The sequence below is a fragment of the Polypterus senegalus genome, chromosome 15 (assembly GCF_016835505.1).
Source record: "Polypterus senegalus isolate Bchr_013 chromosome 15, ASM1683550v1, whole genome shotgun sequence".
Taxonomy (NCBI): domain Eukaryota; kingdom Metazoa; phylum Chordata; class Cladistia; order Polypteriformes; family Polypteridae; genus Polypterus; species Polypterus senegalus.
This window is the reverse complement of record NC_053168.1, coordinates 92522833-92538472: the sequence shown is the minus strand read 5'-3', so window position 1 is coordinate 92538472 and position 15640 is coordinate 92522833. Positions and strand designations below refer to the sequence as shown.

Sequence of the window (15640 nt, the reverse complement as noted above, 5' to 3'; positions counted from 1 at the left end):
TTTAGCTGAAGGCACAACTGTACAGAAAATAAAGTTCAATTGTAAATTGTTTAATTCATTTCATTGTGTCTGATTTATTTTGTTTTTGTGTTCTGCCCTTTGGAGCCACTGTAAGGGGGCTAAGTACGATCGCTATTAAGAAGCCCTGATTGCCTTAGGACTACCTAAAAAAGGCAAAATTTGTTTGCAGTCAGTACAGAATGCATCAGCAGGAACTGAAACCAGTAAAAGAAAATTGAAACACATCTCACCAGTTTTAGCATAGTAATGATTACCTGTTTTCTTTAGAACTGATTTTAATAGACTATTAATGGTATATAAAACTTGTTCAATTTTGTTCTACCTTATAATTGGGAGTTGTCCTCTTATACATCACCAAGAACTAAGCATAATTGAAGTGTTGAGGTGGCTTTATACTATTTTAAAAAGCTCCTAAAACAAACTTTTTAATTTGACTTTTTCACAGTCCCATTTTAATTAAGTTCTAATAAATTATACAAACATTAAAATATCATATACTTCTTGGAGTTGTAGTCATCATTAACCTGTACTGTTCTGTTTTCTTTCCCAGTTTTCCTAAAGTACTGTAAAGCTAACAGCAATGTTGGAATGAATGTGGATGCTCCAACTGTAGACGAGACACACTGCATCAAATGTTTTAAGACAAAGCTTAAAAACAACAGGAACTATTTAAGCCAATTTACCTCAAGCAGAACACCCAGTTGGGGCTGGGCAGTCTTTTGGCCCTGGAACCCCTGCAGATTTATTTTTTATCTCCAGTATCTGGTAGCTGTATTTTTTTAATGTCCATCCTAGCCATTTGAACTTATCATTATCATCAAGAGAGACTTAAAATGACTCTATTTATTACTTGTATTTGTATTATTTAAATGTGCATCGATTTATTCTTAATATTTTTGGGATTGCATTTATACATCCATCCATCCATTATCCAACCCCTTATATCCTAACTACAGGGTCACTTTTTCTTACACTTTTTACTTTGACATCTTCTCAGGCATTTTGAGGTACCTGCCTGGTATGAAAATGTGCTATAGAAATAAATGTTACTAGCCTACCCGCGGCGTACCATACGCCGCATAATCAGGACGGTTTTTTTAATGATTTTTAAGCACAGGGAGAAAATTAACATTGGAAAAATCTGTAATGTAATAAATCAGCAAGAAAAGCAACATTGTAACAATGCACGGAACGAACCAACACACAATCGTCCGTGCGGCGCTCAGGCGCGGAGGGTGGAACGGGAGGAGAGGAGAAGGACGTCCACTCCGCTGCCTCCGTCATGCTAGTCTGCTGATTTCTCGTCCAGTATGCACTGCCTGCTCGTGTGCCCACCTCTAACTTGTCACTCGAGTCGTTGTCATCTTTGCACAGTCCAGATGCAGCTGACATAGACTTTTCATTGCTCTGTGTGGTTTGGGCTGCCTTTCTATATATAATCAACCAAGACACCCAACCACGGTGGTAGTGAGGTGGGTGTGTACAAAGTGCAGGAGCATCTAAGAAGACGCATGTTTGTCGCGGATGCGAATTGCTGTATGTAGCGTGTAAAACAGTTTGCTATGGTGCACGCGGTCGTGCGCCATAACCGAAAACTCGGTTTTTAAAGACTGCTTACTTTATTGTGTTTTAACTTCAGTCGTAAAGGATTGTTTTAAGGATCCCATGGGATACCCCTCGCAAACCGTTTTACACGCTGCATATGGCGATTCACCTCCGCGAGAAACACACCTCTATGAACAGTCAAGGTGGCTCGGAGGTACATGAGGCCTCTAAAACTGACAAATATAAATGATGCCGTTCTTTCTGTGCCGTCGTGTCCGAGTTAGTGGGCTTGGCTCTGCGAGTTGTCGTTTTCAATGGTCTTGGAGTTGGTGGGCGTGGCTCCTCCCTGCGTGCGCCATAGGTGTCTTACTTGTCGGCGGCTTAGTGAATACACGCCCCTTCTGGCGTGCTTTCCATGGGTGTCTTGTCTTAGTGAATTATATATATAGATTTTTGTCAAACAAACTAACTAGGTAGATTTTCACTAATGACCACATTTTTTAGGAAACTTTTTATGTTGTTCTTATACTGGATTTTCTCCCTTTGTGCTGGTGTATGGATACAAACCCAGTTTGTTCATCAATCCTTCAATAGGCATATCAGAACCTAGTCTTTTGAATATCTCCAAAATATTCGTAATAAATGGCAGGTTTTACAAGAAAAATCCTTGAAGTTGGGGACTGCTCCTTAAAGTTCCTTAGATACAGGATACTTAGATACAAGAAGAAAAATTCCACAAGAGTATAAGGTTGGGCCACAGGTGAAGCTGGTCATGTGTCCTCCTGCCTGGACCCTCTGGCATACTCTTAGAATCCATCCAATTTTCTACATTGCCCACCCTAAACTAATTTTGTTTTTGCCACTTTGCTAGGGCCCGTTCCCCTCCATTAACAGCAAACGGCAGTTTGGAATTTGATATATAGAAAATGACAGATTTGTGATGACAAGGTACAATAGTCCAGTCTACTGGAAGGAATACAGTCTGGAAGATATATTGTGGGTGCCCTGCCTTGGCATTAATGCCCTTCGACTTCTAGGTTTAGTTTACAACTAACATCCTAATAAGACTTTTCTTTTATTCTATTATTGTAAAGCACTTTGGCCGCAGCATTACTATATTGTTTAAGATGTGCTATATAAATAAATTGACATTGACTGTTGGATGCATTATGCAGACAGTTCTGTTGTAACCATTATTTTTTGCTGTTTTTGCGACATTGGCTGTGCACTCTTTACTTTTTGTCTATTTTCGAATTTCAATGCATGATTTTTTTCATTATTCGCTTATTTTTGTGAAAATAAAATTGACATTACATTGCCACTATTTTGTGAGCCCTGTTTACCATTCATACCAACATTTTGCAGCATTTTTCAGTGTTAGCAGTTATGCTGTATGCCAATTGTTATGCCGCTTGCTACCACAATGTTGACACCAAATGGTAATTATTTAAGACGGCACTATAGCGTTCAAATTGTTTTAGCTTTGGGATTTCAAAATCAAACTTTCTTTGCAAGTTTACTCTGGTTAGGAATCTTAGTTAATGAATTTCTCTGTGCTATCTAAACACTACGATTCCCTCTTGCCCCTGAAAACTTCACTGGATTTGTTAGTCTTTCTTGACTTTGAGATCTGCCTAGCCCTGGCCATCCGTTTTATCTCCTGATTCTTTCTAGCAAGCAAGCAAATTATTTATAAAGCACATTAAAAAAACTACATTGCATTAACCAAAGTGTTGTACATACGAAAGTTAAGAGACAAGGAAAAGGGAAAAAAAAGTTGCAAACAATATAATCATTAGTCCAGACACTTTAACGTGAAAAGCAAAAAAAAACAATAAGTATAAAAACAAGTATCTAGATGGACTCAAAAGCTACTGACAAAAGGTCTGTTTTGAGTCTACATTTACAAACAGTAATAGAAGGAGTCGCTCTAACATTGACGGATATGCTATTCCACAGTCTAGGGGCAGCTATTGCAAATATGCGATTCCCTGCTGTTTCAAAAGGGAGAGGGGCACATGTAATAAATAATAGCTAATATGAACATCTTAATGACCTGGTGGTGAGGTGGAAGCAAAGCAAGTCTATTAACCCAGAATACCTTGAGACAGAGAACCACGCCATCTTGGCCAGTAAGAAATCACAAAGACTCAAACGCTAGCGCTTAACAAAAGTTTTTTTTTTGGACGTCTTTTGTGTCATTTGACAGATGGGGTTGACCTTCAAGGTGCCTCAAAAGATTTTCTTTGTCATTTGTATTATTACATCCCACAAAAGGGTCCTGTTGGCCACTTCCTTCCATATTGTCTAGTTCCCATGTTGTTACTGGCTCATAGCTTTGATCTTATAGCTCTTTTCTTCCATCATCAAAACTTCAGACATCACAAGGCCTTTCCTTTCCTTCTTTGTGGCTTCAGACTACATCGTAGGTGCTGTCCCCTATCCAAAACTGGCTCTGCCTAGCTCCTGCAACTTAACGATTTCCTGATGCTTCGGTCGATTAAGTCCCTAGTCTACTGCCTGCATCATATTCCACTTGTGTCCTGTGCAAATTTGGAACTTGGTGTTTTGAACAGACAGGTCAGGAGAGTCTCTCTGCTTGAACAAGAGCCTCACCTTCTTGTTTGTAGTTTAGGCTAATGAATTCTAGTGGAAGCTTCAAGGGGTTTCTCCCAAACATTGCTGTGTCGGAAAGACACTGTAGCTGTTGGCTTTTGAGTGTTGTTATGGTGATATCACACAATATCAAGCGTCGCATTAAACATTAGCATAATGTGAACTGGTAACACCAGAGCCTGAATTTCCCTGGTAAGAAGCTTTGGTTGATCTTGCTCAGACCATCCATAAGCTGAGTTGTGACAGAAGCAGTCATTTGCTTTGTCTGACAAGTCAACTGTCCAAAGCCTGCCAAAAGTGGGATTTTTTCACTATTAACAGAGTAAGAGATGGCATCATTCCTGTTCCTTTCCAAATTGACAGACTGCATAACTTGGCTGGTTTTATATTCATCTAGTTACATGTTAGCAGCTCCTGAAGCCATGTCAGGAGCCTTGTGGTATACTCTGTTCTCTGGATTATCATTCATGTAGCTCCATAGGGCCAAGAATCATTGACCAGACTGGGATTTGACGCCTCTGACCATCCATCTTCCACTAACTAGGATGATCCCAAATGCTGCTCTGTAAAGGATGGGATAGATGAAATAGCCCATTACTACCCCTTTCTCTACCTAGTGCTAACCAACTAACACCCCCAGGCTGTGTAGCAGACATGGAAATTATTAAAATTATTAGCTACTTGACTCTGGATGGTACGTGGAAGAAGCTGAAAGCAAAGTAATAAGCTGGTTGGGAACAGACCCATAAGCATTAGCAACCAAATTATGTGGAGATCTTTTTTTGCTGTGATTAGGTGTCTGGATTTGTTCTCATATCATGGGTTAAGCGCTCCACACTGCCATGAAACCCTATTAAGTGTTGCTGATGTAGTTATTTATCATCTGGTAGCTGTTCATGTGCTTTGCCAAGAAGAATTTTTTACCTTCCACTTTTAACATGTCAATGCCTCTAGAATGGCTGATGCCTTAATAGTCTTTCTTCGTCAGAATGAAGATGGTGAATGCTCTCCTCCAGACTGATGTAATGGTTTGGGTTTACAGGGAACAGCCCACAGGTTCCACAATAGCCTCAAGAGACTACGGCAGTTCTTACGTACTCTATAAGGTATGCGGTTTGGCCCAGATGCTAATGAAGCTCTTGCTCACTCTACTACCTGTTTGACTTGAGATTATTTGGAGGCAATGGTGTTAAACTGTAAGGAGGGATAGGGTGGGCAAGATAAGTGCTCTGGTGATCCAAGAGGACTTTAATTTATTCCTTCAGGACCTACATGGTAGATTGCAGTGTTCTAATTTTCTTCTAATCTAGCAAGCCTCGAGCGTATTTGAATGGGTCTCAGAAGAAGCTAACCCTTGATTTTTCCCTGCAACTTACACATTTCCTGATCAATTTGGATTATCTCAGTTGTATGAGTTTTACTTTGATCTGGTTACACAAATTTTTAAAACCCTCCTTTTCCTGATTCTTGGCTTTCCTCGATGACTTCTACAAAAGTCATTGCCCCTTTACCATCTGGATAATTTCCTTTTCATATCTTCCACTATGCTTAGGATTGATTATCACCTGAGGCATCTCTCCAAATCTTTCTTTGTTTTCCTCATAGATGATGTGACAAAAGATGCTCACTTATACATCTTTTTCACTATAAGGCTCCTCCTTATAGTACTCTGGTGGGTAATCTGAAGGCTCTGGCTAAAGCTTCTCCTTGCACCTTTTTACCACTTGACTTGTTTCATGATGTTTCTCTGCTATTTTAGACCTTGTGCATCTCTGTTTTATGGCTGTGTACAAGTACTTGAAGAATCAGTGATTATTAAGAAAACAGAACTAAATATAAAAATAATGATAATATGGTCACTCTATCAATGAGGATCCTTAATTTACAAAGAAATGTATGCCTCAAAAACTGCCAAGTCCCTAATTCATCTGCAAAGCTAATTAATATAGCCATGTATAGTTAACTAGATTCCAATGTCATTCAGCAGTCCTTTGAATATGGACACATTATTGGCTCATTACACTGTAAAATATTGCTTTGTTGCATCATTTTGTTATTGCATTTACTGTTAATTAAAAAAAAACTTACATTTATCTTTTAAAGATGTTTCCCTACTTCTCAGTAAGAGTTCTTTTGTTAAAATTATATTAAAAAATCATCCTATTTGAACTATTTTCTTCTGTCTCTTACTAGAGCTTATGCCTCTGACAACATTCGCAAGATAGGAGTCCTATTTTGGTCTAGATGCTAGTCCATGAGATACTACTATGATTCTCACATGTGAACACATTTCTAGAGTCACCTGAAAGAAACATTATCTATGCTTTTGAATCGTGGGAACAAACTGAAATGGTCAAATATCTGTATTACTATAAAACTGTACTTCAAAATATTTGGTTTAACTGTGGAACATAACTTGCATTTGCACATTAGCTCTTATTTAAAAACAGCAGTATAACAGTAATCAAATGTGTGAGTCTACTCCAAAGTGTCTGAGTGTAAAATGTGACATCGTGGTTTGATGTTAAAAGCTATCATTGTCATGTAGACTAATCACTTTTATATGAATTATTGACATATATGACATATTAGATAAGTATAGTCCTTTGTATTTTTCCCAAACTTTATTACCAGAGGTATAAGGCAATACTTTTAGACTCACTTGTGGACATCATGTTTGTTTTGTCATGGAATGGCTTAGGGGTGGCTCTATCCTAAAACATCAGATACTCTTACTTCAACACCCAGGTTCTTTGTTACACAGACCCCCATATATTTCCTGTACCTCTGATCAATTTCTCTGATTCTTGTACTCACCCAGTCTGGAAGGAGACACAGCCCAAAGATGTAATGCACTTACAGCTGGGACTACAGAATTTGAATTCACCCAGAACTAACTGCTATTGTTTCATTTCTTCTTTAGGGGATGTTTCCACTATTTTCTTTACCCCAGACAGCAAGATAGAGAAACAAGGCAAGCAAGGAGAGCAGACAATAAACTTGTATTTGGTCCTTATAGTCTTAAAAATTCTTAAATATTCTTAATGTGCCAAAGTGTGAAGGCAAATAAAAATAAATGGGTGTGTCAAAATGAACTGATGCAACCTGGCTATTTCAGGAGCTGTCATTGACAATGCTGCCCGGCACACTCAATGTGTGTGGTTTTGAGTCTTTCAAGGTTACATTACTGGGTCTCACTTCTCCTCCTTCCAACTTCTTCTAATATCTCTTTTAGTATGAATTTGACTTCTAAAAGCTTGGCAGGGCTGAGGTCAAAAACTCCGATGAATATTCTTTTGAGAGGCCTTATCAGTCCATGTGCACAAGGTGTGTACACTCACAAAGATAACCAGTGGTTGAGGAGCTTCGCTTTTACATATTCATAAAATTCAGAAAATTACCAGTTTAACATTTATGGTTCTGTCTGACCTTTTCATCTTGCTGGACTGTCCTTTTTACAAAGGCTATATTCATTTATGATAAACACTTCCTCCTTCTGTGGTTAGACATGCATTTACAGAGATGAAAAGTTTATGACAAGAGAAGCCCTACATTTTTAACATGAAAAAAATACTGTCAATAATCCTTCTATACAATTTAAAGCACAGTGTTGAACACACAGATGTGGAATAATCTACTGCAATGCAGTTGAGCTGATACACAGAAAATGAACTATGAAAACCAGTAACTTGATAAATCCCTAATAATGGGGGAGTAGCTGAAAACTGTAACAAGCAAATTGGAACAGCTAGATTTAGAATCAAAGTGGATATGTGCAGCTGGTGCAAAGACAGTACAGCTACTTTCTTTGATATGATGTAATGCAAAATAACACAACTGACACACAAATGTTTTTTTTATCACAGTGTTGTAGTGAAATTACTAACATTAAATATCATAGATTACATTTTATATCCATATGGGATAGTAAACAGTGGCATAACTAGCTTTAACAAAGCAGGATGCTTATCACTGCTTTTTGTCGGTTTCTTACAAAGAAAAGGAGACACAGCCTTGTGCTTAAGTCTTAACAGGAGAAAGGGCACTTGGGCCAATCAAGGGAAAGGGGCAGGGTCTTCAGCCACTTTGTGCATGTCCCTAATCTTGTCAAACTCGTTTAAGTTGATGAGGAGGTTGTTACTCCACAGGTATTTTTTTTTATCCTTGATAGAGACTAGCATTGCCTTGTTCTGTAGATGCTATGTGGAAATATATATTTCATTGAATGATTTGATGCTGTATGAAGAGCTCTTTGAATTAGTACATTTATCATTTGCTGTACTGTTAAGTTATATAATGTTCAGTTAACTGAGGTGACAAAGACACGTGACATCGGTAAAGTGCAAGCTAGAGGTCAGCAAATGTTCTGGTGGTGGGCCAAATTATCAATAATGACTTATACAAAATGCTGCATATAAAATATAGGTGAAACTATGAACCCAGATAATCTAACATGTGTGTTAATCATAGACATTAAGTTTAAAAATAGTTGCTCCAAGTTATGGCTAAAGTATAAAACTTTTATTTAAATTAAAAGCTATTAAGAGTGATTCTCAAATGCCAATAAGAGAGTAATTTTCAATAACAGTGATTTCACTATGACATTGTTTTGGTCATGAAAAGAAAGTGTTTCTGCTCAGTCCGTTAACATTAACTAAGAATCTGGGGCCTCAAGTATAAACGGTGCGTATGCACAAAAATGTTGCGTAAGCCTGTTTCCACACTCACATCCCGATGTATAAAACCTAAAACTGGCATAAAGCCACGCACATTTTCACGCCAGCTAAATGCTTGGTGTACACAAGTTCTCTGGTTGGTTTTGCAAACTGGCGGCACCCAGCGTCAAAGCAGTACTTTTGTTCCATTGTGGTTTCTCTTTCTGTTACAATAACCTGTAACAATATAATGGTCCATGGAATGGCCAAACTATTCCAAATACCATAGCTGCTTTAGCGTTGTTACTCTCACTGCACCTTCTTCTTCTTCTTTCAGCTGCTACCATTAGGGGTTGCCACAGCGGATCATCTTTTTCCATATTACTCTCACCGCACCACTCGGAGTATTTGTATCACTGTATTTGAGTGTGGGATCACAGCTCTACAGCAGCTGATCAGAAAGAGAATTATCGGTATACAGTATCTAGCATATGCTGCCTCAGCCATGCTGCCTATTTGAACTGCTCTCATGCGACAAACGCTTCAGAGCCTTTCCTGTACTGATCTGCTAGTTCAGAAACAGTTTTATCCCAAGAATTATAAATGCGATCAATCAGTCCATCAAGTGCTCCTTGTAGAACTATTTGTACTTATAAGTACAATTACCTCAATGTAAACTTGCGATAGTTATAATATTGCACAACCTGCGGCACTTTATAAAGTGTGTATTTACATATGATGACAATATCATTTTTAAGATGAAATGCAGCAAAATATGCTTATAACATTATAAAGATAAAATGTTAACATCATTTAAATAATCTGTATTTTTAATAATTAAACATGTGAGAACACGGTGACGCATCGCTAGCAAGGAGCTGGCGCCTTGTTCAGGGATTGTTCCTGTCTTGCGCTGTATTCTTGCTGGGGCTGGCACGAGGGAAGGATAGATGAATAGAATAACTAAACATGTACTATGAAGATATTTCAATGTTTCCTAAAAGTTTTGAAGAATCAGAGTTCTAAGCTTACAGATGGCTTAAAGTCTAACATTGAGGTGATTGTGTGGCAATTGGATACTTGGAGAAAGAAAAGGAAGGACAGGAATTGGGGGTTAGTACGTTTGAGAGAGACAGTACTGCTACAATAAATTATTTCATCGAAGATTGCGCACAGCGCAGCAAGCATCTTGTGTAAGGAAGGAACAGTCTTTGGATTGGGCGTCAGTTCGTCACTATCACTGCACCACCGTGTTCCCAGGTTTAATACATGCTTTAATTGATATGATATGAATACTGAAATGATATCAAGTATACATCTCAGCATTTAAATTATTCAGAGAACTGTAATATCACGAATGTAATGGATTCTGTGTCCTGTTGGAGGAAGAGAAAGCCCGTTTAAGAAGCACGTAGTGATTCACACACACAGAGCACATAGAAGAACACATACAAAACAAAGAATTGAACATGCTACTTTAGTTACGGTGGGATTTGAGAAATTAGTAGATTAAATAATTTTAAGATGAAGTTTATGATGTTCTACTTTTGACAAAATAAACCAAGTGATTAAAGTGGAAATTTCGAGATTAAAGTTGATATTTCAAGCTTTTTTTCCTCACTGTGTCCCTATCTTTTTTTTCTTTTCTCTGTACTGTAATAAGCTTTTATATGACACTCAGACGGTGGGCTACGACTCACCTTTTCACAGAGACTTTAATATCTGACAACTTCTTTTTTATTTCAGGCACTGTGCGACTTTGTGACTCAATCAACTTCCTTTTGTTGTTTATACCACTGTTTAAACCAACAAATAGTAGTTGATATTTGAAATTCTTCTATTTTCCCCTGTGCTTTTGCCATTGCCTTTTCACAGAATGCTGAGCTTAAGGGCTATTCATATTGATTTGCATATTCAAATGTAATTCTGGAAGGAGTTAGGGAGTGGCAGAAGGTGCGTGCACGTGTGTTACTTTTCACACTGACTGGGATTTATGTAGCAGAAGAACGTGGATGTTAACATACGCAGTTTTATGCATCTGGATATTTTTGTGTGTACGCACATTTCTGCTTTTGTCCGTACACCATGATACAGTGTGAATTCTACGCATGGCATTTATGCATGAGGCCCCTGGTCTTCACAACAACTTATTCATTCCAAAGATTTGTATTTGTTACTTTATACCTGGTTTCAGTAACTGTGATTTATGAAACAATTTGTGCACAACTGTATGTATAACCACATCATGATGCCATGTGCTCAAAATACATGCAAAGCCATGAGAACAAATACTGAATAATGTGTACTTTGCAGAAAAAGCAAATGTATTTTTAAGTTCATTATTTTACTGGAGTTCAGTTACTTTCAGCTGCAAGACATGTGAAACATTGTTCACATTTAAAAACTAAAGAAGATGAAAAGACTGCAAAAATAAAATCCTAGAAGTGAGATTCAAATTCACGACAAAGGATGGCAACCTGAGCTGTATAAGTCCTCATTTTTGTCTTAACACTAATTCTTAAAATAGAAAAATGAATAGGTTTTGCAACTTGCAGTTGACATGGATATAATCTGAAACATGTAAAAGCAGATAAATTCACAGCACTATACCAAAATTGAAAATAGCTAGCCTTTGCAGCCATTAATGGTCTTCCTCTTCTAACTGCACAAATTGCCTGAAGGCATGGTCTGGATCTCATTGACAACAGGTGCATATTACTTCTTGTCTCACTAAGCACACTGTTTTAACTATATGAATATTCCTTTTTGGTCAGTCTGCTATTAAAAAAAACTGCTCTTCATTAAACTTATTCTTACATATTTGTAAACACTATTTATTCCGACTACATTGCCAACTGGGTCAGTCACTGATAAAATCTGACATGTGCAAACTCATATCTTTAAAAACACACAAAGATGAATATAAGCAAGTAGTTAAAGCATTCATACTTACAATACTGCATTAACATCAAATCAAATCTAATCAAATTTAACTAGTCACATACAAATTATACACTGTGACAATAGGGGGCACTATCGCTCCCTTGAACCCTCTAGTACCATGCCAAACACCATGTAAAAGTCCAATAATTCTTATTTTTATTATAATAATTATGTGCACCAAGCATCCCCCACTCCACACTACTCAATTAAATAATTAAATAATCAATACAATAATCAATCCTCCAACTGCCAGACACTTAGCCACCCTTCCTCCCAGCTCAGCTCGTCGTCTGGGAGTTCCCAAAGTTCTTATATAGTTCCTGACCCGGAAGTGTTTCTCTTCCTTCAGTCCATGATTCCTTATCACTTCCGGGTAACAGATAAAAAGTCCTTTTCTTCACCCCGGAAGTAGGGCAAATGGTAGTCCCTGGTTCTCCCTGGAGCAACCCCTGGTGGTCCTGATGTTACCCAGCAGGGCTTTACAAGAAAGCTCCATAGTCCATAATGCCCTGCTGGAATTTGAAGCATCTACCATGGACCACAACACTCAGTAGAATATAAAGTGAAATGTCTAGTTGGCAAAATGCTATGACTGTACCTTAAAGTTATATTCATTTATATAATGACAATAAAAATATTACATAACTTTATAAATAAAGGTCATTAAAGAATTTTAAATGATATTAAAAAACTGATAAATAATAAATAATAACTAAACTAATAATAACTAAATATCTTAATAACTACAAGACAGTTAACAGTGGGGCATTGTGAAATTTTTTGACATTTTCCTTATGTGAGATGCTTCTGGACTGTAGGAAAAGCTCCTCCTCAGTCTCTCAGAACTGGACACATCATGTGGATCACAGTACAGAAAGGAAGCTGTTTTTGGGATGGATTACCAATGATAATTTTCTTTGCCTTGGTCTTACATCGCTTGGTGCAGATGTCCTCGAAATTATGGCATGAGCACTATATTCATATTTTCACCCTTAAAATGCATATCCGTATCACTTTTAGACTGAGATCAAATGGGCTTGACTACCCACATGTGTACAACGCCATTGATGTGTAAGATTTGGGGGTTTGGTGGTTGGTCACAATTTATCAGCACAACACAGAGAATGTTCACTCACTAGCATGTAATTAAAATTAAACTGCCTGCCTGCTTATAATACACCAGCATAAAAAGTGAAAAGAACATGGCACTACACACTGCCATACAGGACCCTTTGTGTCTTATTTTAATGACAAAAATGCAACAGACCTAAGAAGGAAAATGGTAGCTTGATATCACACATGCTGCAGCCGTCAAGAGAGGCATTGCTGTATTATATTGTGGCTGTGGCAGAACCCCCTGCCTCCAGCACTCCTAAGCCAAAACACTTTACTTTCAAAACATTATGAAGTAACAAGTCAAACTCATGTAGGTATGTACAAGTTTACAAGTTTAGTAATATTTTAATCAAAAACACTGTAGAAACACATACATTATTTACATCGTTACAGCGGCAAATTTCTTCAGATTGTCTTTTCCAAATTACACTCCCTGTTAAACAGTTTCTACTGTTTGTACTGTGATAAAGTGTATACATTATGACTTTTTAAAACCTTTCCAGGAAACCACAGCAAGTGACTAAGCAGTTAAAAAATTACATATTAAATGGATTTAAATGTTCACAGTAATGAGATTAAATGACTTAGTTGTAGCATTAAAGACTGATGTATGAAATGCACCGTCTTTGGGTTATTTTAGCTAGCTAAGCATATAACGCAGTAACTTGCATGTGAAATACTGCAGTTTTAAGGTATACTACACAATGTGACTGCACCTTTACTGTTTTTTAAAATAAATAGAATTACTGTTTTTTGATTTGGCTGTTTCAGTTTGCATCCTCTCCAAGATTTCATTAATAATATATTATTTGAAAAGGAAAATAGTAGGATGAAAAAACTAATGTGATAAGAAAGGGTACTGATGTAGATACTTTTTTAGAACATGGTAAATGAAAACTTAAAGTACTGTGGGATACTTACTGGAGCAGAGTTGTCTTTCTTCCCTCTGGACCTCACCATTCTCCCCAGAACCTCAGTGCCATCAATGGTAATATTACCTGCAGCATTGATTGTCTTCTCTCCAACTTGCTTACAATCGATAACAACCTTGGCACTTGTCTTGCTAATGGCAACGTGAAGCTAATAAAATAAAAGAGTGTAGATATTACACCAAATAAAGCTGACATTAAGTATGGTATAGATCAAGAAAATTTCAAAATCTTTTTAAAAAGATCAGTGGTCAGATTTGAAAGGATGATTCAGAAACCCATCAGAAAAAAATATTAACACTAGACAAGTACATTATTATGAATAATGAAAAAAAACTTGTATAGGTATTTATTAATATACTGATCTGAGCAAAATTTAAAGACATTAAGATGTTTGCAATTTACTTTGCATAAGTGTTTCAGATTTAACATGGAACAGAAGAACTGGATTCAAATGATAGCAGCGAAAGCAGAGGTGTCTATATTTTTTTCCATTAACTTTGCTACAGATTCTTATCAACAGCAAGGAAGACAAGAAGAAAGCTAAAACATTCAGTTAAAGAGGGAAGCAAGAGAGTGTAAACTGTAAACTGAACAACCAGATATAGCTTAACAAGTAATGCATTTAACATATTTTCAAAAACTTTAAAATATAAAAAATATCTTCACACTTAACTAATTAGAGACATTAGCTTTATTTGCTATTCCAAATAAAAATAATTAATAATTCAAAATTCATCACTTTTGTTAGCATTTGATCTTAGAAACAAATCTAGAACTCTGTTCTAGAAACAACAGTATATTTTTCACATAAACAGAAAGTAACCCAGGAGTAAATGCAGGACAGGCCCCTCTTATGCTTAGCCATGTATGTAGCTTATTTTATTGGGAAATAAAAAGAAAAGAAGTTCTATTACTGAAAAGAGTATTTAAAACATGTTTGCATTAAAGTGGTTTATTATCCAATTAAAACATTTTACAATTTTCCAAGAAGACAAATGAAAAAATGTACTTGTAAATGGGAGCGTTGTTGTAAGGGACAGATTTAAAAGTTCTGCTGTTTTACTTCCTAGAACATGCAATCTCCTCTCTGTGTATGTCTACCTCGCTCTCTCTCTCTCCCCCACCAATGGCCGATGAGTAATATTTTAAAATAAGGTGCAGAATGAGTTTCACTGTTGAACTGTGACAGTGGAAGTGCATGATCTTGGATTGCTATAATTGTGTCTTGGTCAACAAGGAGAGTGACCATAATTTATCTTTGCTTCCCTTAACAGACAAAACTATGCACCAATTATCAATAATTGGAACTTATGAGCACCAAAGAAGCCAACAGCAAAATATCCCTTATATTCTTTATAATTCAGTGTTGGCACTTTCTATACTGCCTAAGCTGTATCCTGAAACTAAGACCTCCACACCTCTCTATTGTAAAACAAAGTGGCATTGCCCTCTTTTCTATAACATGGCATATGCGACTTTCAGCTACAAGCCTGGGCTGCAGCACTCTTCATTGATAAGTAACATCGATGGTCAGTTCAGCCAACATTCAATCTTCACAGATTCTACACTAAGCCTTCATTCACAATTCACTTTCTAGATCATGTGATAAGAATACATTAATCACAGTCAAATGAAGCAGATTCTGTCTTAGGGATATCTCAGTGTTTACCTCCCTGGTCAGCCAGGAAAATTATCATAACCAGATCCATTTCTAGAATTTAGGGGCCCTGAACAGCTTACATGTTCTAGGAACCCATCCCATTTCACCCTTCATCTCTGTGTGGGCTGGGGCCTCCATTTGGCTAAGAGGAC

The 15640-nt window shown here is 37.2% G+C and overlaps 1 protein-coding gene across 3 annotated transcripts in view; it reads right to left on the bottom strand.

The window, feature by feature from the left end:
* col14a1a (collagen, type XIV, alpha 1a) overlaps window positions 1-15640 on the bottom strand; it is a 501463-nt gene that overhangs the window by 115736 nt on the left and 370087 nt on the right. For all 3 annotated transcript variants that reach the window (XM_039736768.1, XM_039736767.1, XM_039736766.1), the window contains exon 31: window positions 13818-13976. In XM_039736768.1, the coding sequence (XP_039592702.1) occupies window positions 13818-13976 (159 nt within the window). The remainder of the gene's footprint in view (window positions 1-13817; window positions 13977-15640) is intronic.